The sequence below is a fragment of the Trypanosoma brucei genome (assembly GCF_000002445.2).
Source record: "Trypanosoma brucei brucei TREU927 chromosome 11 chr11_scaffold01 genomic scaffold, whole genome shotgun sequence".
NCBI lineage: Eukaryota > Euglenozoa > Kinetoplastea > Trypanosomatida > Trypanosomatidae > Trypanosoma > Trypanosoma brucei.
Window position 1 is genome coordinate 1,522,214 of NT_165288.1, and position 24,704 is coordinate 1,546,917.

The 24,704-nt window shown below is 46.7% G+C and overlaps 11 protein-coding genes across 11 annotated transcripts, besides 3 other annotated features; all 11 read left to right on the top strand.

Annotated features, from left to right (window-relative positions):
- Positions 1 to 453: 453 nt before the first annotated feature.
- Positions 454 to 2,148, top strand: Tb11.02.3120 (malic enzyme, putative; the record flags this gene model as incomplete). Its single annotated transcript, XM_823526.1, has 1 exon — positions 454 to 2,148. One exon carries the CDS (start codon positions 454 to 456, stop codon positions 2,146 to 2,148), a length of 1,695 nt encoding a protein of 564 aa, XP_828619.1.
- Positions 2,149 to 2,292: 144 nt separating this feature from the next.
- Positions 2,293 to 2,324: a microsatellite.
- A 1,594-nt stretch (positions 2,325 to 3,918) lies between these two features.
- Tb11.02.3130 (malic enzyme, putative) lies at positions 3,919 to 5,634 on the top strand (the record flags this gene model as incomplete). Its single annotated transcript, XM_823527.1, has 1 exon — positions 3,919 to 5,634. One exon carries the CDS (start codon positions 3,919 to 3,921, stop codon positions 5,632 to 5,634), a length of 1,716 nt encoding a protein of 571 aa, XP_828620.1.
- A 603-nt stretch (positions 5,635 to 6,237) lies between these two features.
- Positions 6,238 to 6,275: a microsatellite.
- A 575-nt stretch (positions 6,276 to 6,850) lies between these two features.
- Tb11.02.3140 (hypothetical protein, conserved) lies at positions 6,851 to 7,513 on the top strand (the record flags this gene model as incomplete). The annotated part of the gene is made up of 1 exon (XM_823528.1): positions 6,851 to 7,513. One exon carries the CDS (start codon positions 6,851 to 6,853, stop codon positions 7,511 to 7,513), a length of 663 nt encoding a protein of 220 aa, XP_828621.1.
- A 343-nt stretch (positions 7,514 to 7,856) lies between these two features.
- Tb11.02.3150 (hypothetical protein, conserved) lies at positions 7,857 to 9,110 on the top strand (the record flags this gene model as incomplete). Its single annotated transcript, XM_823529.1, has 1 exon — positions 7,857 to 9,110. The coding sequence occupies one exon, from the start codon at positions 7,857 to 7,859 to the stop codon at positions 9,108 to 9,110; it is 1,254 nt and encodes a 417-aa protein (XP_828622.1).
- Positions 9,111 to 9,357: 247 nt separating this feature from the next.
- Tb11.02.3160 (phosphotransferase, putative) lies at positions 9,358 to 10,980 on the top strand (the record flags this gene model as incomplete). The annotated part of the gene is made up of 1 exon (XM_823530.1): positions 9,358 to 10,980. The coding sequence occupies one exon, from the start codon at positions 9,358 to 9,360 to the stop codon at positions 10,978 to 10,980; it is 1,623 nt and encodes a 540-aa protein (XP_828623.1).
- Positions 10,981 to 11,178: 198 nt separating this feature from the next.
- Tb11.02.3170 (synaptojanin) lies at positions 11,179 to 15,861 on the top strand (the record flags this gene model as incomplete). The annotated part of the gene is made up of 1 exon (XM_823531.1): positions 11,179 to 15,861. One exon carries the CDS (start codon positions 11,179 to 11,181, stop codon positions 15,859 to 15,861), a length of 4,683 nt encoding a protein of 1,560 aa, XP_828624.1.
- A 433-nt stretch (positions 15,862 to 16,294) lies between these two features.
- Positions 16,295 to 18,733, top strand: Tb11.02.3180 (hypothetical protein, conserved; the record flags this gene model as incomplete). The annotated part of the gene is made up of 1 exon (XM_823532.1): positions 16,295 to 18,733. One exon carries the CDS (start codon positions 16,295 to 16,297, stop codon positions 18,731 to 18,733), a length of 2,439 nt encoding a protein of 812 aa, XP_828625.1.
- Positions 18,734 to 19,412: 679 nt separating this feature from the next.
- Tb11.02.3200 (dynein arm light chain axonemal) lies at positions 19,413 to 20,120 on the top strand (the record flags this gene model as incomplete). The annotated part of the gene is made up of 1 exon (XM_823533.1): positions 19,413 to 20,120. The coding sequence occupies one exon, from the start codon at positions 19,413 to 19,415 to the stop codon at positions 20,118 to 20,120; it is 708 nt and encodes a 235-aa protein (XP_828626.1).
- Positions 20,121 to 20,878: 758 nt separating this feature from the next.
- On the top strand, positions 20,879 to 21,631 carry Tb11.02.3210 (triosephosphate isomerase; the record flags this gene model as incomplete). Its single annotated transcript, XM_823534.1, has 1 exon — positions 20,879 to 21,631. One exon carries the CDS (start codon positions 20,879 to 20,881, stop codon positions 21,629 to 21,631), a length of 753 nt encoding a protein of 250 aa, XP_828627.1.
- Positions 21,632 to 22,601: 970 nt separating this feature from the next.
- Tb11.02.3230 (hypothetical protein, conserved) lies at positions 22,602 to 23,390 on the top strand (the record flags this gene model as incomplete). The annotated part of the gene is made up of 1 exon (XM_823535.1): positions 22,602 to 23,390. One exon carries the CDS (start codon positions 22,602 to 22,604, stop codon positions 23,388 to 23,390), a length of 789 nt encoding a protein of 262 aa, XP_828628.1.
- A 238-nt stretch (positions 23,391 to 23,628) lies between these two features.
- Positions 23,629 to 23,665: a sequence feature (AT_rich).
- Positions 23,666 to 23,809: 144 nt separating this feature from the next.
- On the top strand, positions 23,810 to 24,487 carry Tb11.02.3240 (hypothetical protein, conserved; the record flags this gene model as incomplete). The annotated part of the gene is made up of 1 exon (XM_823536.1): positions 23,810 to 24,487. The coding sequence occupies one exon, from the start codon at positions 23,810 to 23,812 to the stop codon at positions 24,485 to 24,487; it is 678 nt and encodes a 225-aa protein (XP_828629.1).
- Positions 24,488 to 24,704: the final 217 nt, after the last annotated feature.

Sequence of the window (24,704 nt, forward strand, 5' to 3'; positions counted from 1 at the left end):
CCAATGCGCCCGGGGGAATCATCGTATTGCATTACCTTGTTGTGTTTCATTTGCTTTCTTTTTATCTGCGTCAAATCCCCAAAAGCAAGAGGATGGGGATGCCGCACAAAACTTTATTTGCCAAGTCATAACTTTAGTCTTTCCATAGTTCTCACGCGCACATTCACATTTGTTTGTCCCCTCCTCTCGTTCCAATGCCAGACTTACTGCCTAGGTGCTGTGGGGAGGCAGTACATACGAGGTTCAACTCTTTCTAATTATGTTTCCGCACATCTACTAACCTACCCCTCTCCAAAAGAAGAAAAAAGACTAATACGTCATTTTAGATTTTAATCTTTTGTACCTTGGGCACCAGAGGAACACGGACAGTGTAAAAGAAGGTGAATAATCATTTATATCTATATCACCACGCAAGCGATACGTATTCGTCTGTACACAGATTTAGCTACTGACATGACGCATCAATCAACTGATGTGTCCGGGCCGTGTGGCGCTGCCGTTCTAACAAATCGTTATCTCAACAGAGGAACCGCCTTTACCATTGAAGAGCGCAAACAGTTGCATATTCTCGGGCAGCTTCCTACAGTTGTTGAAACCCTGGAGCAGCAGGTGAAGCGTGCGTACAATCAGATGAAGAGCTGTGGCAAGCCCATCGATCAGTACCAACAGCTTGCTGCACTTCACGCTACAAATACAACCCTTTATTACGCGACCATCTTTGCGCACCTTGAGGAAACACTTCCCATTATTTACACACCTACAGTGGGAGAGGCTTGCCAACGGTACAGCAGCCTTTTGTTTCGTGAGCGCGGGCTGTACTTATGCCGCACGTACAAGGGTATGTTCCGTACCATCATGCGCGATTCAGGGTACGAGAATCCGAAAGTTGTTGTAATAACTGATGGTTCTCGCATCTTGGGTCTTGGTGACCTCGGAGCAAACGGTGTGGGCATCAGCATTGGCAAATGTTCACTATATGTTGCCGGCGCCGGAATCAATCCAAAGAATGTTGTCCCCGTTGTACTTGACGCAGGGACAGATAATGCGGCTATGTTGAGTGACGATAATTATATCGGTGTGCGCCAAAAACGCCCCTCTGACGAGGATTTCTACGCTTTGTTGGATGAGTTCATGGAGGCTGCGAGTGAAGCATGGCCGGAAGCCGTTATACAATTTGAGGACTTCAGCAACAACCATTGTTTTGACATGCTTGAGCGGTACCAAAACAAGTATCGATGCTTCAATGATGATATTCAGGGAACTGGTGCTGTAATTGCTGCAGGCTTCCTAAATGCTGTGAAGCTTTCAAAGGTGGATCCCCTTGACCATCGTATTGTTGTGTTTGGCGCTGGTTCCGCTGCTATTGGTGTGGTGGACAATATTGCGGAGCTCACTGCACAACTGTACAACCTCAAGTCCGATGATGTGAAGAAGACATTTTATCTCGTTGACACAAAGGGTCTCGTTACCACTACGCGTGGCGACAAGTTGGCCTCCCATAAAGTGTCACTGGCTCGTACCGATGTCTCTGCAGAAGATTCAGCGAAATTGAAGACGTTGGAAGACGTTGTAAATTTTGTGAAACCGACAACGCTCCTCGGACTTGGCGGCGTGGGCCCGGTATTCACGGAGAGCATGGTGAAGGGTATTCTAAACAACACGAAACGGCCAATTATATTTCCACTTTCCAACCCCACCAGCAAATCTGAGATCACCGCAGACAACGCCTTCAAGTGGACCGATGGTAAGGCAATTGTTGCCTCAGGAAGTCCCTTCCCGCCCACAACTCTGAACGGCAAGACATACAAGGCATCCCAAGGTAACAATTTGTATGTTTTCCCCGGTATTGGACTTGGTTGTGCCATCGCGAAACCGGCGTATATTCCCAATGATTTACTTATTGCCGCTTCTCGCTGCCTTAACGGCCTTGTTTCAAAGGTGGGGCTTGAAGATGGATCTCTGTACCCTCCTCTGAGTGATATCCACAACATTTCTGCCAACATTGCTACCGATGTCATTATGGAAGCACAGCGCTTGAAGATTGACAACAACTCTTCGTTGCCCCGCACACGAGCGGAGTTGATGGATTATGTGAAGCATGCCATGTGGAAGCCGGAGTATCCAACAGGCATTCTCCCTGACGAGTAATGTAAGGGACGTGAAGGGAGCGATTGACACTCCGTGCTTACACCAATATCGGTGAGCGAAGCATCCCTTTTACGAAGAAATTTCAGGTGAACACCCTTTTATATACTAAAAACGTGTGTCTTGTATATCTTCTACAGACAAAGCATATATATATATATATATATATATATATATATTGTCGTTTCATGTTTTGTTTATTCATTTCGTCTTCATTTTACGTTCGCAGCAGCATTTTTTTTGTTTATGTTCTCTATTTTTTCTTTTATATTTTATTCGTCGCCTCGTTTCTGAGGTCTTTCGCCACTTTTACCCTTTGTTGGGGGCTGTTTGCAGTATGGTGAAAGTCTTTTACTGCTAGGATAATGAAATTGTGTATCGCATAACTGCGTGTAGAAAACGAACGGAATAAATTGGACATGAGCCAGTTACCGAGGTTTATGAAAGAATTAACCACAGTTGTGGAGTGCCGTATACAAATGATGAAACGTATCGAAACGTGAAGAGAGAAGAAGTAGGCACGAGAGGGGATAAATTTTTTTTTTGTGATATGAAGGAGACGTTCGTAAGTTTTTCTCTTTTTTAGCCTATGAGCGTGTGTGCCGCAGCACAGGCTCTAGAGTTTCGTGAAGTATGAGGGTTCGAATGAGTTCCCGTACTTTTTCATATTTGAGAAACATTTTTTTTTTCATATGTGTCTGGTGGTTCATATTTGTTAGCCACTTTTTCCCCCTTCCTATGTTTATGGTGAACGCGTAAATAACAATTACTGTTGTAATCGCTCATCACACCGTGGCGGGTTGCGGTAGCCAAACTTCTCACGAAGAGGGTGGAGCTGCGGGGAGCGGAGGATTAATTGATAACGTCATGATAGTAAACAGGAGACACTTTTTTCATCAGTGTAAAATTCACGGTTCCGCAACAATACACGCCGAAGAGCCTCTACTTTTTTTACTGCAGTAATTAATTGCTGAGGAAAAGCAAATGCTTTTATATTGCAGGGAAAGGGGGGGATGCAAGGGGGAAAATATTGATATTGCAATCTTTTTCTTTTTAGGGGGGGGGGAGATGCGGTGTAAGAGCGTAGAGGGACAGAGGTACATCAATGAAACACCAACTTTCAATGCGCTGTGGTTGCTTCTGTTGTGTCGGATTATGTTCGTCTGTTAATTGAGTTGGATGTGGTGCCTGTGTGTGTCGGGTTTTGAATTACAACTTCCAGATGCTCCTGTGCTTCATTGTCGATATATGTTTTCATTTATTTCTATCTTTATTTTTGTTTTGTATGTTTTGCCGTGTGTGCGTTGTGATTCTGTGATGAACTCATAGTTTTTGAAGAGATAGGGTGGGCTCAGTGGGAAAATATTATATTCAAAATAAACTAGGAGGAAGAAATAACTTAAGGAGAAAGCACAATCAACGAGGAGGAAGACGTTCAGAAACGCAAAAGACACACGAGCAGATCCAATATCATCATATCGCTTATCACTACGAGAATAAACTGTCACTTTTATTTGTTCCCCCCTATTAACGTTGAGCGAAAGGAGAAAAGTAAACAAATTGAAAGGGAGTAAGTTGTCATTTGGATGACGAAACTACACTTGTTTTTGGCATCCCTCTTCAAATTTTTTTCCACTTTCGTTTTATGATTTAAAGAATTGTTATAAAAAACAAGATAAGGACGTGTTGACGAGTACAAACAAAAAAGGAGGAAACTAAGGTTACTTAAGCAAGTCATACTCTGCTTTGAAGAAAAATCAGGTAACAGGTGCGATGTTGGGTCGTTCGTTTAAACTTTGTGTTTCCACAAACGCCCGTGGGATCGATTTTCTCCGCAACCGTTTCACCAATAAGTCAACCGCGTTCACACGGAAGGAACGAGAACACCTCGGTGTTGTTGGGCTACTTCCACCCGCGGAGGAGACACTTGACGACCATGTCAAGCGCTGCTGGACACAATTGACCCATTTGGAGTACCCAATCAACAAATACCAACTCTTACAGGGAATTCTCAGCACTAATACTGTTCTTTATTACAAGATTGTGGAAACCTACATGAAGGAAACACTTCCAATTATTTACACACCTACAGTGGGAGAGGCTTGTCAAAAATACGGAAACATCTTTCAAAGAGACCATGGACTCTACATAAGCATGAAGGAACGTGGGGTGATCCGGCAGACCCTTGAAAACCTTCGGAAACCTGAGGTTGAAGTTATTGTAATAACTGATGGTTCTCGCATCTTGGGTCTTGGTGACCTCGGAGCAAACGGTATGGGCATCAGCATTGGCAAATGTTCACTATACGTTGCCGCCGGTGGAATTAACCCGAGCCGCATCCTACCAGTTATGATGGACGTGGGGACAGATAATGAAGGACTTCGTGCGGATCCTCAATATCTTGGTTTGCGCCAAAAACGCCCCTCTGACGAGGATTTCTACGCTTTGTTGGATGAGTTCATGGAGGCTGCGAGTGAAGCATGGCCGGAAGCCGTTATACAATTTGAGGACTTCAGCAACAACCATTGTTTTGATATGCTTGAGCGGTACCAAAACAAGTATCGATGCTTCAATGATGATATTCAGGGAACTGGTGCTGTAATTGCTGCAGGCTTCCTAAATGCGATCGAGGCAAGCGGCATTCCTGCAGAGGATCATCGAATAGTGTTTTTTGGCGCTGGTTCCGCTGCGACAGGTGTGGCCACCTGCATTGTTGACTTGGTTGCCGCAAAGTACAAAAAGACGTTCGCAGAAGTGCAGAATAACGTATATCTTCTTGATACCAAGGGTGTCATAACAACCACGCGTGGCGACAAGTTGGCACCACACAAGGTCCCGTGGGCCCGCACTGATATTTCAGCCGAGCAGAGCAAGTCGCTTTCCACATTGGTGGATGCTGTGAAGTTTGTAAAACCAACAGCGCTGATCGGCCTTGGAGCCCAAGGTGGTGTTTTCACTGAGGATATTCTAAAGTTTATGCGATCATACTGCGAGAAGCCTGTGATTTTTGCACTTTCCAACCCCTCAAGCAAAGTGGAGGTTACTCCAGACAACGCCTTCAAGTGGACCGATGGTAAGGCAATTGTCGCAACTGGCAGTCCCTTCCCGCCCACAACTCTGAACGGCAAGAAATATGAGGCATCCCAAGGTAACAATTTGTATGTTTTCCCCGGTATTGGACTTGGTTGTGCCATCGCGCAGCCGAAAAATATCCCACAGGAGGTACTCCAAACAGCGGCCGTCACCCTCAGTAAGTTAGTGGATCGTAATGTCATGGCTTCTGAGGGAGCACTGTATCCATGTATTGATGAAGTGCGTGAAGTGTCGAAACAGGTGGCAGCTGCTGTGATTGAAAAGTTGCAAGAGATGGGTTTGGCAAAGGAGGGGTTGCCCACAAGCAAAGGGGAACGATTGAAATTGGTGGAGGAACGGATGTGGACACCCAAATATCTTGAACCGGAATATTACCTGTCGAAGAAGCTGGAGTAAAGCCGAGGGCCTCTGTCGTTTAACTCATTGGTGTTGCATATTCTCTTTTATTTTTCTTTCTTATCTTTTTTCTTCGACCTCCGTGCTTTATTATGTTTCCGTTGTTGTGATAGTTTTTTTTGTTATTTATTTGAATGTGAGCCAATGTAAGACACGCGGTGATCTTTCACATGGTGACTGTTTGTTTCTTCTCACTTCATTTTTATCCGACATTTCTTTCGATAATTTGCGTCGATTGATCCGTCTGTTTGCTTCCAAACACAAAACTAATGGTTAGTAACAATAATAGCAATAGTGACAGACACAAAGAGGGGAGGGAGCGTTTTCAAGGGGGGCTGGGGTGAATTGAACAGGTAGGAGGGAGAATGTGGGGAATACGATAGGCGGATATTACATTGATTTGTTCAACCGCCAAGCAATAGATTTACTTTTTATTACTATTATTGTTTTATTACTATACCAATATCTTTTTCCCCCCATATCTACAATACAATTCCTTGGTGGACATCGATTCCCACAATAAAGTATGCACACGCCACCGCATTTTCTTTTGTTTCGCAACGACTGTGTTCACGTGCGAAGTTAGTTCCGCACCCCTTCCTGCACGTACACACTAACACGCACACACACACACACACACATATATATTCGCATACATGCAAGGGATCACACTTATAGTTTACCTCGCAACTCGTCTGTTTTTGTCACTTACGTACCAACTGGGAGCAGCGATGAGGAGTGCTTTGCATAGGTGTTTGCGTAGAGAAAAAAAAAACGTATGTGCCTAGGTGTGCACGCTTACGTAAAAAGCAATGTTATACGTAAATGTGGCTGCCGTTTTCTTTACAATTATTTTCCATGTTTTTATCCCGTTGATTGTCACATGCGAATAGCACATTTTTTTTCGTTCGTAGCGGGTGAATACCGCAACGAGTGAGAGGTAGGAGTTGGCACTCGGAATATCGCGTCGCAATGGGGTCAAGTAATGAATTATGAGAGGAAAAGAATTGTACTGCCGTAATTTTAGTTGGATTCAGTTTAGCTATCAAATGTGTCAAATGCTTCGCTGTCTTCACTGCTCCCTTGCATGCACTAAAAAAAATTTTGTGACCTGCTATACAACCACCTGTTTGAGTCTCCGCACAACCACATATCAAGAATTTGTTCTGTTACCTGTCGTAGTTTTTAGGGGTGATTTGTTCCAGGGGAAAGTTAAATGACAAATTCCCCAGATGACGATGTGGACGACAATATGTTCGAGTATGTCTCCTCATCGGCTAAATCACGGACTGGCGACACGCCGACTGACGGTGGCAGGAGGACTAAGAAAACGGTATATGAACTAGAGCGTGAGGCGCGCATTAACACTATTTTGAAGGAGGGAGGTTTAGTTTTACCTCCACCATCGGGTGAAGCAACTGTACCAACGGTGGCGATATCGCAAGGCATCTCGTCTTCAAGTGTTTGCACACCTGTTGCTGCGTCATGCCTTTCTCCTGCATCGCCGCCGAACATCAGTGGTGGTATGGGGCCCGTTTTAGGGATATCTGGAGATAGTGAAGCAACCAGAAAGGCAGCGACGCAACGCAGCTCTGCAGAGGAAGCACAGCGACTAAAGGATCAGCGTTACGCTATTTTTCGTCGAAACAAGGCTTTGAATCAAAATGCTCTTAGAGAAGTGGATCCTGACACGAAACGATATGTTCAAATAGCATACACGCCAGCTGATGGCGGACCCCGACAGTTACGAGGTATGGGAAGAGGAAGCGGTAGAGGTACCGGCCGCGGAAATTATGGTAATACCTCCAATGGGATGTCCCGAGGCGCTCGGCGGCCTATGGGGCGTGGCGGACGGGGGTTTAAGCGAACGCGGGATTGAAGTGGATGATGTGAGTGAAAGGAACCTAAAAGTCTGAGGTTCCCTCTTCTTCTTGTGTGCGACAAACCGTTACGGACGATATACTGAAGAGAGAAATGTGTGTAATATTTGGGATCTTCCAATTTAAGTGAAATAAATGTCCAAGTGAGGACGGAAGTGTGATTCTGTTCAAAAGTTTTCATGATTTTAACGCCCATTTTTCCTTTGACAGGTGACGTTCTCTCGATTCGTAACTCTTTGTATTTTTTTTTCTCTGTTGTAATCACTGCTCAGGTACGAAAGGAGGAAAAGAGAAAAAGGAAAGACAGAGTAGCTGAGGGACTGAGAGTAGGAAATAAACCTAATGTCTTTTTTTGAAGATAGCGCAGACGAACCCCCAAGAAAAAGAAGCCATGCTGAGCGGCAGTCATCTGTGCAAGGGCAAAGTAGCGGTCGAAGCTCTCAGAACCGGGTTCGGGGTTGTGAGACGGAGAGCGATGATGAGGATGCGGCACCAGTGTTTTCTCGCGATGCAAGCGGACGTGTTGGTTTGCGATTACTGCAGCAAATGCAAAAGTCTACTCCACAGGTGGGGAGTTCCCCTTCAGTCTCAACTGGTGTATCAAATACTGGAAAATTACTTGTGGTAGAGGATTACGTACCGCTATCTGTTGGTGGTTTCATGGAAACCTCGACCGAGTCTGCAGCGAACAGCCTTGACAACATTAAACCAGGCGATATTATGTGTCTGCGGTGCCCTTCTGATTTTCGGGCTGAACCAAATGGTAATGTGAAACGTTCTAAAGTCTCGAGTAGCACATCGTGTGGCACAACGGCGGGTATTAACTTTGTCAAGGAAACAGAACTAACAGCGGAGGAAAGGCAGTATGGGCGCCGCTTGACATGTGAAATGATGAATGAAATGTTTGAAGTAAGCCGCCTTGATCGTGCCACAAACTCTCTGGAAGCCGTTTTCCTTGACGGGACACGAAAGAAACTTAAAACTTATGCAGTTCGTCCTGCGGGTTTTGTTGAATCTGACCTATACAAACGATGGAAGGCTGATGAAAGTTCGCGGCCCGTACGGGTCGTATACGCGGCGCAGAAGCTTCAGGTTACCGAGTCCTCTGGAGCCAATTCTGGAAGCAGCAGGGATGTTGATGGCAAAACCGCCGCAAGTGCGGTGCAATCCGCGGTGTGGTGGGTTGTGCCCCAACTTATCGTGCGTCTTGTGGAAGAGAGTGCCGGAGACCTTTTTGGAAAGAAGTTTGTTGTGAAGTCTATAGCGCGGAAGGATGGAAAGATACGTCTTGAACCGCTCCGTGTTCCGGATGTTACCGTTTACAAAGATACCAGAGACCATGCTTTGCCCAACAGAGGGACGGAACACTCGGCTGTGGATGTCTTCGGTTGTGCAGCACTCGAAACTGTGATACCTCGTTTAGGAGAACAGGGGCTTATTGTTCAGGGCCCTATGCGTGGCGAACTCGTGGTCGTTACATCACGTGTGCGGAGTCCAAATGGGGGTCTTGAGGAAGTTAAGGTGCGCTCAACATTGACGGAGGAGGAATTCTCTGTTGAACCGCATATGTTGTGCATGATGGTTACTCAGCGGTAGTTGTTCATACATCACGAATGAACAGGTGGTAAATTGCCCTGCGTAGCACCTTAATTATTTTTCTGTGCGTTTGGGAAGGTTCGTTATTTTCTGGTGAGTATTCATTGTGAGTTTATTGTACGTTTTTCCCCTTTTATTTGCGTCCGTCGTTTGGTTTCGTTTAGGATACCGATCGCGAGGTTTCTAAAACCATTTTGCCCCCCCCCCCTGGAAGTGTACTCAGTACCTTGTGCGATTTTGTGGATAGATGATGAACATATCACCTCAATTTAAACGGTGGGGACAAAACACCCGGAATTTGCAACAGCAGGAAGCATATCCCTTGCGGGAACCTCCCTTCGATACATACATGGTGTTAGATTTTGAAGCTACATGCGAGCGTCACCAACGTCTTGAAGTGCCGGAAGTTATTGAATTTCCTATAGTCCTCGTAGATGCGCGGAATGGTAATACCATTAGTGAATTCCAGCAGTACGTGCGACCGGTAGTTAACCCTCAGCTCTCTCAGTTTTGCACTGAGCTTACGGGTATAACGCAATCAGTGGTAGATAGAGCAAGCACATTTCCCGACGTATTTACCGCTGCGATGAACTACCTTCACCAAAATAATTGTGGTGAGAGAGAAATTAACAAAAGATATCTCCCCGTGACATGTGGTGACTGGGACCTCAAGACAATGCTTCCTATTCAGGTTAAAGCGTGTATCCAACAGGGGTTTACGGTCAACGTGCCTCCATCCCTTCGCCGGTGGTTCAATATCAAACAGTACATGCAAAGAGTTTTATCTCCGGGTTTGGGACAAACGGTGTCACAACCTATACGCGATCTTCCAGATATGATGTCTGTACTCGGTCTGGAGATGAAGGGCAGGCACCACAGCGGGATAGATGACTGCAGAAATATAGCCGCTGTGCTATGTGAACTTATCAAACTTGGCCATGTTATTACCCCAACAACAGACTACAATAGTGAGCTCACACGGGGTACCTCGTGGGTTAGTGTCGGTGCAACTACGTCCTTGAAGCCCAGTGCAGGTTTAGGGAAGTGTCAGCAAATGCCTCACTGCCGAGAGGAGGGTTCGAACAACTCTGCCATGGGACGGAAGAGGGCTGCTAGTGACACAGTGAACAATCAACAGAGCATGATCAAGAGGATTCATATTAACGTGCTTGAAAATGAAGATCCGCTACAAGACTTGCTAAACTTGAAGACTGATGACAGAAACAGGATGGGTAGTGAAGACATGACAAAGGAAAAGGTGGTTACATATTCTAAGGCCCTCTCCCGTATTCTCCGACATGGAGCAGACAAAATGAAAATTACAATCTCGGATGCCGGGTATGTGCTAGCCGACGATTTAGTACGCTGTGCGCCCTTCTCTAACGATAAGGCAGCGCTGACCCATCTCGCCTGGGTGGTTTATTCCAACGACAAGAAACGATTTAAAATGGCTTACGATGAAAACAGGCGTGTATACATACGCGCTAACCAGGGGCACAGTTTGTCTGGGATTAATCCCGAACTGGTTCCAATCACTAGCGAGACTCAAGTCCCTTTTGCCGTGCATGGCACGTATTATTCTGCGTGGGAACGAATACGTGGCTGTGGTTATCTTTCAACAATGGGACGACAACACATTCACTTCGCCAAGGGGATGCCAGGGTCCGACGGCGTTATAAGTGGAATGAGAAATACCTCAGAGGTGCTTTTAGTTCTTGACGTGCCGTTGCTTTTGAAGGAATCTGTGGAGTTGTGGGAAAGTGCCAACGGCGTGCTACTTACCCCTGGTGTAAGTGGCACGGGTCGACTGCCTTTGAAGTATATCAGTTCTGTGGTCGACCGCCGGACAAATGATCTACTACCACGGTGATACTTGGGCGAAATCGTGCTCTGGTGACAGCTGAGAGTTATCCGTATTGAACACTGTAGACATCCTTTCTTGCATCACATTGACTATTAATGTGTTTAGTTCTAACTTTCTCCCGTTGCTAAACTTCTCCCAGCTCTTTGTTTTTTTTAAAAAACGGTGATTAGTACTTCCCCTGTCTTCCCCGGGTGCCAGTGGGGAATGATAGACAGTGATTTGCAGGGTCACCGTGACAGTGGACAACGATGCTCACCGTGGGTAAATTGTGATGCATTCCTGCAACCGGAGATCACTAAACCACTTAGGAACATTGTTGTCTGTGACCTCCCAGCACAATGTTACATTATTGGCACGAGTTCCAAAAAAAACATCGAGCAGAAAGAAGTGTTGTTGTTTAATAAAAGTGATGGTGGTCCTCTTGTCTATAGCTATAGCAGATCATACACGGCGGACGAAGTGGACTCGCTTACCGCTTGTGCATCGAAAGAGGGGCGGCTGCTACATGTCAAAGCACTACTGGGATGCGTTCGCTTTACTAGTGGTTATTACCTACTTCTGGCAACTAGGCGGCAAACGGTAGCGCGTATAGGCTTTAATCGCATTTTCGAAGCTCTCGATATTGAACTTGTTTCATTGTGTCTTCCAAAAATGATAGCTTTAACGACCGTAGTGGCCACAAAGGCGGCGACGGTGTTGGGAGTAAAGGGGCCGGCGAGCTCGTCAATACAAAAAGCTCGTCTTCAAGAGGAGGAGTATTGTCGACAGTTTCTTTCATCGGCACATAAACAAAACCTGTTTTACTCGCGCACATATGATTTGACAAACACGCTGCAGTCCAACATGACCATCCCCAGCCAGAGACGGCTTGTGCGGACAAAGTTTGTGTGGAATGAATTTCTTTTGGAACCGTTATTCACTCTACAGGAGACGGAATCTGTTCGGTGCGAGAGAGAATCTGCTCAAAATGGTGGCCAATCATATGAGGCAGCACCGCTGTGCCCTAAGGATTTGCGGCGGTGGTTTGTCTACGTTGCGCAAGGGTCTATTGTCCAGCGTGCCGTGTGGTGTGGGTCCCGACCACTGCTCTTTACACTGATAGCCCGCACAAGTAAAAACTACGCTGGTGCCCGTTACTTTCGTCGCGGTGTGAATGGGAACGGCCACGTTGCAAACCATGTTGAGATCGAGCAAATTATCTCCGACGAATCAACGTTGCACGACTATGGGCGAAGAGGCAGTTTTACATCTTACGTCCAGGTACGTGGTTCGGTACCCCTTCACTGGTTTCAGCCACCTACACAACTCCCTAAACCACCTATTAAATTGGGCATGAGTAATTTTTATTGCGTCGACACATGCAGACACTTCCAAGAACTTCTAGGGGACTATGGTGCACCAGTTATTGTTGTGAACTTGCTACGAAAGCGGGAGAAACACCTCCGTGAAGGTGCTCTTGGCAGTGAGTTTAAGAAAGCTGTGGAAACTTTAATTGGATACACAAAAAAGGATTTTTTAGGTGGGTGCGAAAGCTCATCAAACGTGTTGATCTACAGGGAATATGACATACGGGCCAGTGCACAAGACGCCTGGAACAAGACAACATCGCTGGCGGAAGAGGTGTTTGCCAAGAACGGTTTTTTTGTATGTGGTACTGACGCGAGCACTGGTGTCGACACTGGTTGTTATGGTCGGTGTTGCATTCATAGTAATGGTTATGATGCAGAACGGAGTGTAAGACTACAACAGGGTGTAACTCGCAGCAACTGTCTTGACTGCGTTGATCGAACTAATTTAGCCCAGTATTTCTTTGGTTTGCATGCACTCGGGTATCAACTGCATGCTCTTGGTCTTCTCCATTCACCAATAGATCTCTCTCTTTCGCCCCAGGTACGCGAGCAGTTCCTGCACATGTACCTATTGATGGGAGATATCATTGCCTTGCATTATGGCGGGTCGGCACAGGTGGGGGCTGGTGTGCTAAACCGAGGAACGGGGTGGGACAAAATGATGGGTATCAAGCGGTTGTACAACAATATCCTCGGTGATCGCGAGAAACAGTTGTTCATGAACCTCTTTCTCGGTCGGTTTCAGCCATGTCCAAATCGGTGCTCCCCTTCCCAAAACCCAGTGATGCGCATCCCTGATGGTGAACAACAGGGCACTGGGAGCGATGGAAAAGGCAATGAGTCCAACGAATCAACTAATTCCAGTAAACAGGTTGCTTGTTTAGCAGACCTATCTGAGGGAGCATCTGACTACTACTTAGTGGTCAATGGTGGCCCATCGCTCCCCGATCCCACTGAACTAGTCGGATGGTGGAAGAAGCCATTACAATTCTTTAGTAGCTTCTTCCAGCCTCGCCAACGGTCCTTGCTGGACGAGAACGCACCTTCCTCTCCTGTGTCCTTCGGTTTCGTACCGCACGAGGGCGGGAATGGTAAAGGATCTGCAGATGATGAGGAAGAGTACATTGTTCGAGAAATATGCATTGATGAACGTGCGGCAGCCATTGATCCATATACGAATAGGGGGTTGGTCGGCGCAGGTGCAGGTGAGTTGAAAGAGGAAGGTTCAGCCGTATTGTTGCAGCGAACAACAGCGGCCACGACATCACTTAACCGGAAAACACGGACCCTTCTAACCGCCGCGCACACCGAACCGTCACCACAGATTTTATGGTTCGTGCAGGATTCCTTGTGCAATGAGCAGCACCAGGAAGCTGAATTTCCACAGAGCGACGTTGCGTCCAACAAACGTGACATCCCGACAGAAAAGATGCCTGATGATTTACTCTACCATGATCATCTTACATATCCTGATTACGTGTTGGGGAGTGAATTTAACAATAACATTGAAACAGCACGATGTATGTGCGATAATTGCGTCCCCGAGGATGACCTCCAACGCATGCAGTTGGAGGTAATGCACAAATATGGTGATCCATGTGACTGGGGTGTGGAAACAGTTATAGACGCTCTGCTAGATGTGGAACCGGGTGTGAAGCGCGAAACCATAGATGCATTGCGACAGATGAATGTTCATGGACGTACGCTACTCAATATGAACACAAAATCTCTGGAAGAGAAGGTTTTGCTTCAACGCTTCATCAGGTTGGTGGACAAACTATTTCGTTCAGCATCCAGCTCCCCTCCCCAGCATGTTAGGGACGACGAGATGAGTGAATTATGGTTGCTCCACCAACACGGTGATGCTTTAGAAAAGTCAAATATATTCGCTTCTTGCAAATTTGTATCTTGTCCGGACGCTACGCAACGGGTGCTGCAACCCTTCTTTCGTGATTTGTTGGCACCGGATATTATTGCGGCGACACTGAGAACTTTAATATCGAAGATGGCCGATCCTGACTCCGGCGTCCCGCGCAGTGATCGAATTCGCTACCGTGAGGGAAGTGGCTGCCAATACGTTCCTCCTGTTGTAGTAGCACAGCAATGCTTTAGTTCTAATGAACTGCATGAATGGTTGCTCACCGAATCACCGCGCTTGGGCCTCACATTACATGAGCATGTCGAGTCGCACGAAAGGGCACAAGCGTGTTGGCAATTTGTCCTCTGGTTAGTGCATGCAAAAATTGTCGTTCCAATATCTATTGAACTAATCTCCGGTGTTTTAGTGCCCCCTGTTGTTACAAGGGCTGATGTGACATCATCTACAAGGCTGTTTACATTGAGTACAATACAGGAACTCCACGTGCTCAACGAAAGTGAGCGTCACCCGTGTGGTGACGTGGATGTGCTGAGGGTTAAAATAAACCCAATCAAATCAACCCCTTTGCTTCTCACCGGAGCTTCTGCTCTCGCATGTGCCGAAACTCTGGTTGCTGTGGCGTTGGATACATTGCTTTACATGCAGGATATGTCTTCACCTACTGTACCCCCAGATGTGTCCCACAACCCCACTGCTTGGAAGTTGTTGGAGACGGTATCCACTTCCAGTGCTCACCTTGCAGCAGTTAACATCAGAGGGCTTGAGCGCCGGGAGCTGTTCTGCTTTTGGGCGAACGTTTTCAATGCCTTGTACATTCATGCATGGATGTCAACACTAGGCAAACGGGCACAGGATTTTACATGCTTCTACAATACAAATGGTTATAACGTTGGCGGTTGCTTCTTTTCGTTGAGTGACATCAAAGATGGCATATTAAGGGGAAACAAACCCGCCTACTACGCTGTTCTACCTCCGTTCAGCAAGTCTGACCCGCGATTGTTTATGGTTATCCCCCCAGATCCGAGTGACATTGAAGTGGAACTGCAAATGAAATCCAGAAATTGTTTTGATGATAAGCATATCACCACCTCAAGTCGCCGTGATCTTCATACACGTATTTTGCTTGCTTTAATTGACGCCTACCTGGTGCCGGAGAATTTTGAAGACATGCCGTCGTACAACCCGCGAACGCTCCTCTTTGCAAGTTCCCCCACTGTTGCGTCACGCAGTGCAGAGGGAAGTAACAGCAGTTTCCTGGAGGATGACTTGGAAATTGACGAATCTTATCGATCGCGTACTACTGTGGGGTTGTGGCACGCGAATAGTATTCCTGTCGTTGCTGCGACCTGGTTGTCGTCATGGTTCAACCAGCGCCACACGAATAAAAGCTCCACTCTTGCCAATCCATGTGTTCCACTTACTCCAGAACACCTATTGCAGCAAATACATGCCGCGGAGAGTTTTGTGTTGCGTTCACTCAGTCGCGCTCCACAGCCCACTGTTCCACTTCATGGCGTGCATGTCCCTCGAGCTTTGCTGCCGCTGTTTGTCAATATGGACAACGCTAGTATTGATGAGTTCATGCAATTACTGTCCGTTTCGCCACGGTCAGAAACATCACTTCGATGTGATATGTGGATTTCTAACCCACCTGCGTAACTGGTGCAGTACATTCGTATGGAAATGAATGACTTCCGTGCTGCCTTGCTGTCAAGCGTGAAGAGGGAGAAAATGCCTTGCATTTCCCCATTGCACGGGATTCCTCGGAACGAATGTGCACGAAACTGATGTGTAGAAATAGGAGGCACACCGTTACTTCTGTTCTCACTGCATTTTATTACCATGCATTCATTTGTCTTTCAACTATTCTGCAAACTTTCTCCTGTATACTTTATTGATGTGCCTTTATTATTGTGGATTTTCTGCTATACGCTCTGTTCCCTCTCCCTTTAGCTTAATACATCCCTTTGTCAAATTTACCCACATTTTTTTTTAAAAAATTGCGTTGTTGTGCTTGTTTCTACATTTCGTGATGATGGAAAAAGTTGAAAGGGGTAAGTGAGGTGACGTACCCTTGATATAGAAAATCGGGATGCTTCGCTGCACTGTTGTGGGACACCACAGGAGTGGCAAGGCCCGCGCATTTGTGTTTCGCGACCCATCACTTCGAATGATGCGGGCGGGAAGCGGTTATCAACAGCTGCGGCGCATGGGCATGCCGATGCAGGTAGGAATGGGGTGGCGGAAGGTTGACAGCTTCCACGCCAATACACAGTATCAACATGCCTGGCCCCTGCTTTCTCACGATGATTTGGGTAACAGCGACCAGTCAAATAATACAAAAAACATTATGTACTCTATGTACATGCCAAAACGTAATAAGGGCACAGCTCCGTGGTTTCGCGGGGCGGATACATACAGTGTGAAGTATTGTGAGCAAGGTCGTTATGAGTACCAACGCTACCTAATGATTAACAGATTTCCAAGTGAGTACAAGAAACACTTTTTGTCGTTTCTTTCCAATATTCGTATGTCCTCGGGATCGGCAACGATTCCTCAGGAAGCTCTTCATTGGCTTCTGCGAATGATCGTAGATAACTTTAACCCGCAGCATGTGCACTATATAGCGGCTATGAAAACTCTTCAGAGTGCTGGTGAACTGGATATGGCGAGGGATGTTTGGAAGATTATGGAACGGCAGCAAACGTGGCCCTGTACGGCAACTATCTGCGCCTATCTTGATGTATGCGTAGAAGCAGGCGAAAAAACGTGGGCAATGGAGGCGTGGAATCGATACTGCACGGAATTGAAGTTTCTGGAGCCCGGCGAGGTGGACCCAAAGCCCATTTCTCGCGTGCCATTTTCCCTCACCCGAGAAGAACTATTGTACCTTCCGAAATGGAAGAAACATTTTGACCATGACCCCAATCTCGACGTCATGGACCTCAACCGCTTCAACCGCACTCGTGAGGTTTACCTACGCATGGCACAAGTGATGCTGGCAGGTGGTGAGCGGAATGCTTTTCAACATTTCTTTACAAAATTGGAGGAGGCAATGCTAAATAAACCTACACCAGTGCCGGAGCCACCTAATCCGCATCTTGTACGCCGACCGCGTTGGGCACCCTACGAACATTGCAAGTCAGTGCATCACTCACCGTGGCGCCTCCAGAACAATGGTCGTGCATTGGCGCTTGGTCCTTCCGTCACAATCGAAGATGAAATGCAAAGTCGGTTCTTTTCTAACGATCAATTCTTGGTACATTCAGTGAAGGAAGTCTTGCGTATTGTGTTGCAAGAGCACAAACGGGCTCATCCGACCGAATGCACCCGTTGTAAAACTGAAGCGTTCTTTTACAAGACGAAGGATGCCGATGAAACACTTAAATTCTGCGACGATTTGATTGAACGTCTGTTCGCTTCCTTGGGAGTGAGACTATCCAATTTGAATACGTCCTCACTTCTTTCCACAATTCTCGAAGTATTTCGAGTTGTCGGTAAGGAGTCGGGTGCTGCGCTGCTGCAGCGCGCGAATGAGTTTCTTGAACGCAAGGCATCTTTGGGCGATGCAGAAGGGTCAAGAGAGAACCTTACAGCATCCAACTACTTACAAGTTCTTTCAGGTTTTGCGGATGAAAGTGCTTTTGTGTACAACACAAAGAAGGATGGAACATGTCAGTACAAAACTGGCTTCGATCCACGAACCACGATGCGCCATTTGGCCGATGTGGTTCAAGAAATAGCTGGCAACCCACACGTTACTTGGGCTGCTGATATGCACCTCCAGGTGGTTGAAACCATGGTGGGTTGTGGTACCATGAAGGCTAATGATTATTTTGTACGAAATGTACTCCGACAGTTTTCCTGGGATAGCCGATTCCTGGAAGTTTTGTACGTGGAGTACCGCCGCCAAGATGATGTTGACATGTGGGCGGAGCTTACAAAGCGCGCACTAGTATGGACAGCGCGTTACAACGCACCTGCCTCGGAGCGCCTTCGTCGCCTTATAGAGGATGACTATGATACTATTCGGGTGCAAACCCGCACATTCCGGGAACTTGCAGTCTTTCAATTCCGTGACGTTGAAGAGCGCCGTCACTCGCGGGATGTGGTGAATGAACTGCCCAACCCATGGTATGACTACGTTGCGCATGCTTTGCCATTCCCTGACAGGGATGCGGGCTATCCGGATGAGTACGGTGACCTTGGCCAGTGGCGAGCACCTGGAGGTCCGGGCTCCCCCGTGCGTGGTCCCGGTTACTACGCACCCCCAATGGAAGGGGAACACCAACGAGGTTACACCGCGGAGTGGCGCGATCTCCGCAATCCGATGCGTCCACCGGAGTTTCCCACACCGTGGGAAAGAAAATACCGTCAGTACGCACGAGGCCAGCATCCGTCGTACGATATGGTATACGCTGGGCCCATGCCTGAGATATTCCCAATGCGCCGTGACTTCAGGAAGCCCACACGGTGGGATTTCCACGACATCGAGAAGCAAGGGAAGTACAGGACGAGTGGCCCCTATTAACGTCTTAAACAGTGCTAGTAGCGGTGAAGGTATTGTTGTGTAGAATTGGGAAGCAGGGGGACGATAGCGGTGTCACACCGCTTGCCGTGTTGGTTGTGTGTATGAATCTGGACATAAGTGAACTCCTAACGCAGAAACACCTGTTATTTGTTGACATTACCGTGAGTGTGGCTTTGGGTTTGTCAGCGCACTGCTGAAAAAGGGGTGTCGACAGCTTGCGAGTATGTGTAATCAGCCTTAACCGACTGTGATGGCGGGACCCCTTGCGGTGTGCGAAGAGAGTTGATATTAGCAGAAACGAAGCACAGGTTATGGTGCGACTGTGTGGTTGGTTACTTACTCTTGGGCTCGCCTCCTTCGTTGGAGGAAGCGTGACGCTATCGACTCTGTTTTTAACGTTTTTTTTTAAGCGTCGTCTGACATATTGGCCGCTCCCACTCATTTAGTGGCCATGCGTGTTGGTGCTCGCAGCTATGGATTCCCTTTCAGCTTGTTTAGCGTTTTTTATTTCTTTTCATACTTCTCTTTTTCTTTTACCCAGCAGTCCCAGTTTGTCAGATTCCACCCAGCGTGAAGCTACGTTAGCGGTGTAGGACATCATCAGAATAATAGAAAGTTTAAATTAAGAAAGGACAACTCCTACCTGTGAGAAAGAGAGTGGTAGAGGAAGTAGCCTTCAATGCCCACACGACCCCTGTTAGTTAAGTATGAGACGCCGGTACTGCTTTCCGAGGTGAAGCACAAGAAGGCTCTGAAAGAGAAGAAGCGTGTGGCTGTCGGGGCGCAAAGTGGTCCGCAGGCTGAAGATGTTCTGTACAGCATCATCCCTCCGCGTGAGTTTGAGGAGAATGGCCAACAATGGGTACAATATGTCTCTAGTATACCTGCCACGCGAATGGACGTTATCAACCTTCAGGAGCGTCTTGATTCTCTGCTGCTAGAGCGCAATGCTCGAGAAACTGGGATTTGTCCGGTCCGTGAGGAGCTCTACTCGCAGGTTTTTGACGAGCTAATTCGTCAGGTTACGGTGAACTGCGCTGAGCGTGGGCTCCTGCTGTTGCGTGTGCGCGATGAACTTCGTATGACACTTGATGCGTACCGGTCATTATACGAAAGCAGTGCGGCATACGGGATGCGTAAGGCTCTTCAGGCTGAACAAAGCAAGATTGAAATGGAGTCTAAAATCCAGGCACTGGAGCGCGAAAAGGAGGAGCTTAAACAACAAGTGGAGGAGTTAGAATACCGCTGTGAATCAATCATTCAACAAGAGAAGGAAAAGTTTGCTGAGGCAGAGAGAAAACACAACGAGGAGGTGGCGTTCTTCCGACGCACTTACCAAACTCTCACAACGAACTTGCAGACATTATGTAATGCTACCAAAGCTTGAGAATAGAACAAACTGCTCAAGAAGTGAAGCATCATATGGTTGTTGGGTTGGTATGTCTTCTGTTTGTGGCAGATATTGGTGTATCTGGCTTTTCCACCGTTGAGTTTGATATTGTAATGTTACTTAACCCTTTCTCATGGTTTCTCCCTGCATCGTCGATCATCTGAAGGTTGCGTCTGTGACGATGCACTTTGGTTGTCAACTACACTGTTCCTTTTCCACATTCTTTGGGAGATGAGAAACCAGAAGCGACAATTGCGGAAGGGGAGTTAAGGAGAATGTTGGTGGAAACATTGTGAAAAAAGCACTGTGTGTGAGAGAGAGGGCAAATGAATAGAATACTTGTGACTTTTTGTGTATGTTTGTGTATATGCGAAGGGAAGCAAGACAGAGAAAAGGAGCGTGCTCGATGTAAAAAAAAAAAGAAACTGCGTTCTGACTCACTCGGCGCCGTGCCGGTAGAGGGGTACGTGCGTGAAGGCTAGAACATGTTTGAGATGCCTACAAAACACAAACGCACATTCTGAGATTCATTATCTTCAACTGTGTCTCATCGCCTCATGGGCTTCTTGAGAACATTGCCCCAAATCTTGGGGCTGCAGCAACTTACTGGGGACGCTGCTATCCTTTCTTCTTCATATTTCTCGTTTACCTACGTTTAGAGTCTCTGAGATCATTACTAGCAAGCAAACAAGAAGCCATTTGAGTTTCAAGCAAAGTCTACCAAAAAACAAACTCTTATTATACCGTGCCAAATTATGTCCAAGCCACAACCCATCGCAGCAGCCAACTGGAAGTGCAACGGCTCCCAACAGTCTTTGTCGGAGCTTATTGATCTGTTTAACTCCACAAGCATCAACCACGACGTGCAATGCGTAGTGGCCTCCACCTTTGTTCACCTTGCCATGACGAAGGAGCGTCTTTCACACCCCAAATTTGTGATTGCGGCGCAGAACGCCATTGCAAAGAGCGGTGCCTTCACCGGCGAAGTCTCCCTGCCCATCCTCAAAGATTTCGGTGTCAACTGGATTGTTCTGGGTCACTCCGAGCGCCGCGCATACTATGGTGAGACAAACGAGATTGTTGCGGACAAGGTTGCCGCCGCCGTTGCTGCTGGTTTCATGGTTATTGCTTGCATCGGCGAAACGCTGCAGGAGCGTGAATCAGGTCGCACCGCTGTTGTTGTGCTCACACAGATCGCTGCTATTGCTAAGAAACTGAAGAAGGCTGACTGGGCCAAAGTTGTCATCGCCTACGAACCCGTTTGGGCCATTGGTACCGGCAAGGTGGCGACACCACAGCAAGCGCAGGAAGCCCACGCACTCATCCGCAGCTGGGTGAGCAGCAAGATTGGAGCAGATGTCGCGGGAGAGCTCCGCATTCTTTACGGCGGTTCTGTTAATGGAAAGAATGCGCGCACTCTTTACCAACAGCGAGACGTCAACGGCTTCCTTGTTGGTGGTGCCTCACTGAAGCCAGAATTTGTGGACATCATCAAAGCCACTCAGTGATTTTCCTTCATGTGTCAATGAGGTTTGGTGCTTTTGCCGTTGAGTGGGTGAAGATAGCAGTATATATATATGCGCAAGTGAATATAAAAAAGATGTAAAGACAGGTAGCAGGGAGAAAGCCTCGCATAACATTATAAAAGGGAGTGTAACTGGAGTGGGAAAACAAAGGAAAGGGGGATTCGTGTATTGAGCATATGAGAAAAAAAAGAAATTATGCTGTATGTTTTTACCTATTATTTATGCGGAAGGTGAATGACAAAACAAAAACCAAAAGGATATCATCATATGCTTTTGTTTCATCCAAATGGTTGTCTCTTCCGTACCTCAGGGTCGCTACTTCGTTGACTGTGGTTTTAGCGAGGAGAGGGAACAATAGGGGGTGTTGTATACATTTACACGTACGTATCTTCCTTTACTCTCTCTTGCCTTCATTATATTCCCCCTTTTTCTGGGAGAGGAAAAGAGAGTGTAGAATGAGGGGAGTACGTGTACGGAATTTTAACGATTACCCCATTTTTTTTCTTTGAACTATTATTTTTAGAATTCTAACGGTGTTTCTTCTATTTCCTCTTCCCTGGCACGGTCCCCTTTTGTGGACCAACGGACACTTCCGCCTCACTCTCGGGAAGCGTACTGCGCCCTCTTCCTCTACTTACCATAGCGGTTTGTCGGTACTGTTTTCCCTTTAAAAAAAAAAAAATCACTTTTTTTTTGAATCGATGCTATGTAGGTTTTTTTTTTGTCACAGCGGAAGGTTGAGTAGCAAATATTACTTCCTCTTTGAAACTTACGTTAGGGGTGTTTCATTTTATCCTTTTTTTTTTTTGACCTGGTGCGTCCAGGAGACGTCTAGTTATTGAGTGGTCGTCGCACCTCACGACAACGTTGTTGAAGTGACAGCTGGCATAAGCTCCCGAACAGCACCATCAATATACGTGCATTGCAGGTGGAATACATCAGTTTGGAAAAAATGAAGCGACTATTCCCTTCTGCAGGAGTGAGTGTTGTATTAACATCGTCTTCTATCGTGATGTCATGTCCTTGCAATCACATATTCATTTCGCGTCGTGCTTACTACTGGCCCTATAATGAGGATTTTGTACCCGAAGGTGCTGAAACAAGTAGGTTTCAGTCGAGTGGCTCCCCTGGCACGCGGCGCCGCGTACTTCAGGAGTATGCACTGAGTCCTCTCTTTGGTGCGCGTGTGCCTTGTTGTGTTGTGGGGACGCTGCGCACCGCAAAAGAAATAATCGTTCTTAAGCGAGACATTCAGTCACTTCTGTGCGAGCTTATGGAGTTACCGCAGGGAAGTGTTACTTTGGGTCCATTGCAGCAGATGAGGGAAATGATGCTGTACAGGCACGGAACTTCACTCAGTCCACGATTAGGCGATGAGCGTCAACTGAACATGGACGCGTACGCTAGAAGGCCCATAGCGGCGCGCACTATGATGGACGTGTTTCTTGCAGAGGATATGTCATTGGATGAAATTGTGAATTTTGGTCGCCTGTCATTGGGAAAGTTACAAATAGCCCTCAACAACTTGAGGAAGGAAAGTGCTGAAAAGAGTAGCGCAGATTGTGAGGACGGTAGTGCCGTTGAACCAGCCCAGTTGCTGGTGGATCGCATGGGAATATCATACTGTGAGATTCCTTCTTTAGATGAGAGTGACTACGTGTTTGAAGAAGTAGGTGGCGTTGCGGTGACTGATGAGGAGGCTGAACGGGTTGCTCAACGGTGGGCGGAACGTTGTGAGTAAATTTGGAAGGTATGCATACCGTTGTTATTTCCGCGTCATGACGGAGAATCGTATTTCTTAGTTTTTTTTTCACCTATTCGATGAGGTGCATTGTTTTGCTGCCATGTGCTTGCGCTCCTTTTTTTTCTCTGCAGCAAGGGAAGATGCTCGTGAAAAGTTTGCGCTGTGCTTGATTTCTCCTGAACGAAACATATTGTTGCTTTACTCTGCATGAAAAAGTTTGAAAACTCTGGTTTTCTTTTTTTAAAATAGGTTTATTAAAATTATATAATAAAGCGGTGATAAGTGATATAGGCTAATAGGAACGTGCGTGCGGGAAGAAGAGGAAATCATAATTACTACAGTAAACGGAGAGTCAAACAACTTCGCTGCGACGAAATTCAGAAGAGGCAACCACGGATAAGTGAGAGGAGATTACAATGTTGCAGTGTCTCACATATGCGCGAACATTTTACCCGTGCCACCTATTACTTTTAACCATATTGGTAGCGCAGGGTGCGAAGGGGTTTCGCTTCACAGTGAACCCTGGTCGGAAGTGTTTTACAGAAGAAGTCCCTGAAGCTGGGCGGTATTACCTCCAGTACAAAATGACGCGCAGCCTCACCCCATTTGTTGCCGTTGCCGTTACGACATCTGGTGGTGCATCGCTCGTGGTCCATAATGTGGCGAAAACGGACGCAAGAGAGATATTTGAGCTAAACCAAGACAGAAAGATAGCGATTTGTTTTAAGGTGTCACCAAAGGCTGTGCACTCTGCCACCTCAATGAACATTACGCTAGAGTTGATGGATGCAGAAGAAGCTGAGCTAACGCGGCAGAAAAGGCAAAGTTATAGTACCACAAATCCCACCGCGCTCGGCATTGGAAAAGCAAGTGGCGCGTTGCGGCAAATGCACTACATTAGAGACACCACGACGCGCATTCGGTTTGATTTTCTGAGTCTTCTTGCAGTGGATGAAGACGTACGTTATTCCCTTAATGAAATGAATGCTGTGGCGTGGAATTATGTCTATGTCTTTGCTTTTGTATCATCAATCATATGCTGTGCTACGTACCTGCGCCTCCGCCACTTTTTCACGACCAAAAAGTACATTTGACAAATCCGCTCATGGCAGTTTTTTGATCATTTTAAAATTTCGTGTCACTTTTTTCGCGTTATATATACATATATATACTTAAAATTTTTTCTGTTTACACGTATGTGTGCTTTTTTGTACCGGACTGCTGCACGAGACCTCACATTATCGCTTAAAAATGTAGTGGCAGGTGGAAAAAGTATCGAAATGGACGCGTGGACGTGACGAAACCGGTAGT